This window comes from Pundamilia nyererei, unplaced genomic scaffold (genome assembly GCF_000239375.1).
Source record: "Pundamilia nyererei isolate P.nyererei 1_Seehausen unplaced genomic scaffold, PunNye1.0 scaffold00025, whole genome shotgun sequence".
NCBI classification, from domain to species: Eukaryota; Metazoa; Chordata; class Actinopteri; order Cichliformes; family Cichlidae; genus Pundamilia; species Pundamilia nyererei.
The window spans coordinates 2730838-2732359 of NW_005187426.1; the positions used below are offsets into that span (position 1 = coordinate 2730838).

Consider the following 1522-nt stretch of genomic DNA (forward strand, 5'->3'; position numbering starts at 1 on the left):
CTGGATGAGACTTTCTTTGTGAACTTGGAAGTCAGCTTTGATATAGTTTTGGGCAGTCCACTAGAGGTCTTGGAGCTGGTACCTGGAGGCAAGTCTGTGGGGATGCCATAGTCTGGGCTCTCTCTCTGTAGCTGTATCTGAATAGTGGGCAAAGCTTGCTCTCTTTTGTAGACAGGAGAAAAGAAATGTGTGTTAGCTAGTCAAAACATGGAATGAAATAGTTAATCATTACTAACATCTACTCACTTTCTCTCCTTCCACCTGTTGATGTCAAACACCGCTGTGTAAAGCACGTCTACAAGACCAAGTGTCTTCTCTGGGTCCAAGCTTCGCTGGAGTAAGGACATAGTAGCTGGGTCCTCCTTCAAACACCTGAACCCAAAGACACAAACACTCACAACAGGACAAGACATGATCTGTGAGTCCAACAATATGTCTTACACATAAAGGCTCAGGTGAGATGAATATCTGGCATGTGATATTTATAAACAAGAAAAGATCCCACACTTCCTTTTATTAAAATAAAAAACTCAAACTCATCACAAAACTATGTACTGTGACACGACACAGAGGTTTTAAGAAGAAATACTTCCCCTATTCCCTAAAATAATACTTGCTTTGACTAGTTTGACTTGATTTACAACACACATAATATCAGCACTGCATTAGAGTACATAACTTAAAAAAAAAAAAAGTCAGTTAAATAAAAGCCTCTGAGAAACGCCTTCTTCCAGGACCATTATAAAAGTGCTCTGAGCAAAAACCAGTTTGACTTTTCTAACACCACAAATACCAATGATATGGCTCAGTTTTAAAGTACACATCATTTACACAAAAATCTCTTATATACTACCTAAGTATGAGGCACTAACCAGCATTTCACGGTTTATTAAATATTTTATATCAAACACATTCTCAATCCCTCTTGAGCCTTAAGCTTTAAAGTCTGTATAAAACCATCCAAATCAACAGCATGTGTTGATTTGTTCCATAATACCAACTTCAATTTACTTGCCTTCAATTTTCAACTGTCTCCAACAGTCTCGATTTGTATGTTACTTATCTGTTTACTAAGGGACTGTAAATTCTGCTGTCTGCTCACAAACCCACAATGAAAAGGTTCAGATACTAATGCATTGATTTATTACCCAAAGCTCAGTCAGCACATGTGTAGGTGTGCTTGAAAATTTACAGCTGATGCTATAAATAAGTAAAGTCGAAGTTCTGCAGTGTAAGAGCAGTTTTTCTTTGTTTGTTTTTTTGTCATCTATTTAAACATCAGCATTGGCCACAGAATTTGTAAAAGATGAATAAAGCTTCTGACTCTGAAAAGTGAAGCCAACACATTAATACTTTAAACCTGTATTCTTGTTAATGGCCAGCAGGGGGCAACTCCTCTGGCTGCAAAAAGACTTCCTGTTGTAAAGAAGTTTATAAAAAACAAATAAAAAACAAAAAACAAACTTTCAGCTCTCTTGGTCTGTGATCTCAGTAAACACTTTTCTGATGACTGCAGACTATG

At 37.1% G+C, this 1522-nt stretch overlaps 1 protein-coding gene across 1 annotated transcript in view; it reads right to left on the reverse strand.

The window, feature by feature from the left end:
* Positions 1 to 1522, reverse strand: part of garre1 (granule associated Rac and RHOG effector 1) — a 40682-nt gene that overhangs the window by 8509 nt on the left and 30651 nt on the right. The window contains exons 10-11 of the mRNA XM_013909460.1: positions 247 to 372; positions 7 to 162 (exon numbers count right to left, since the gene is read on the reverse strand). Of these exons, the coding sequence (XP_013764914.1) occupies positions 7 to 162; positions 247 to 372 (282 nt within the window). The remainder of the gene's footprint in view (positions 1 to 6; positions 163 to 246; positions 373 to 1522) is intronic.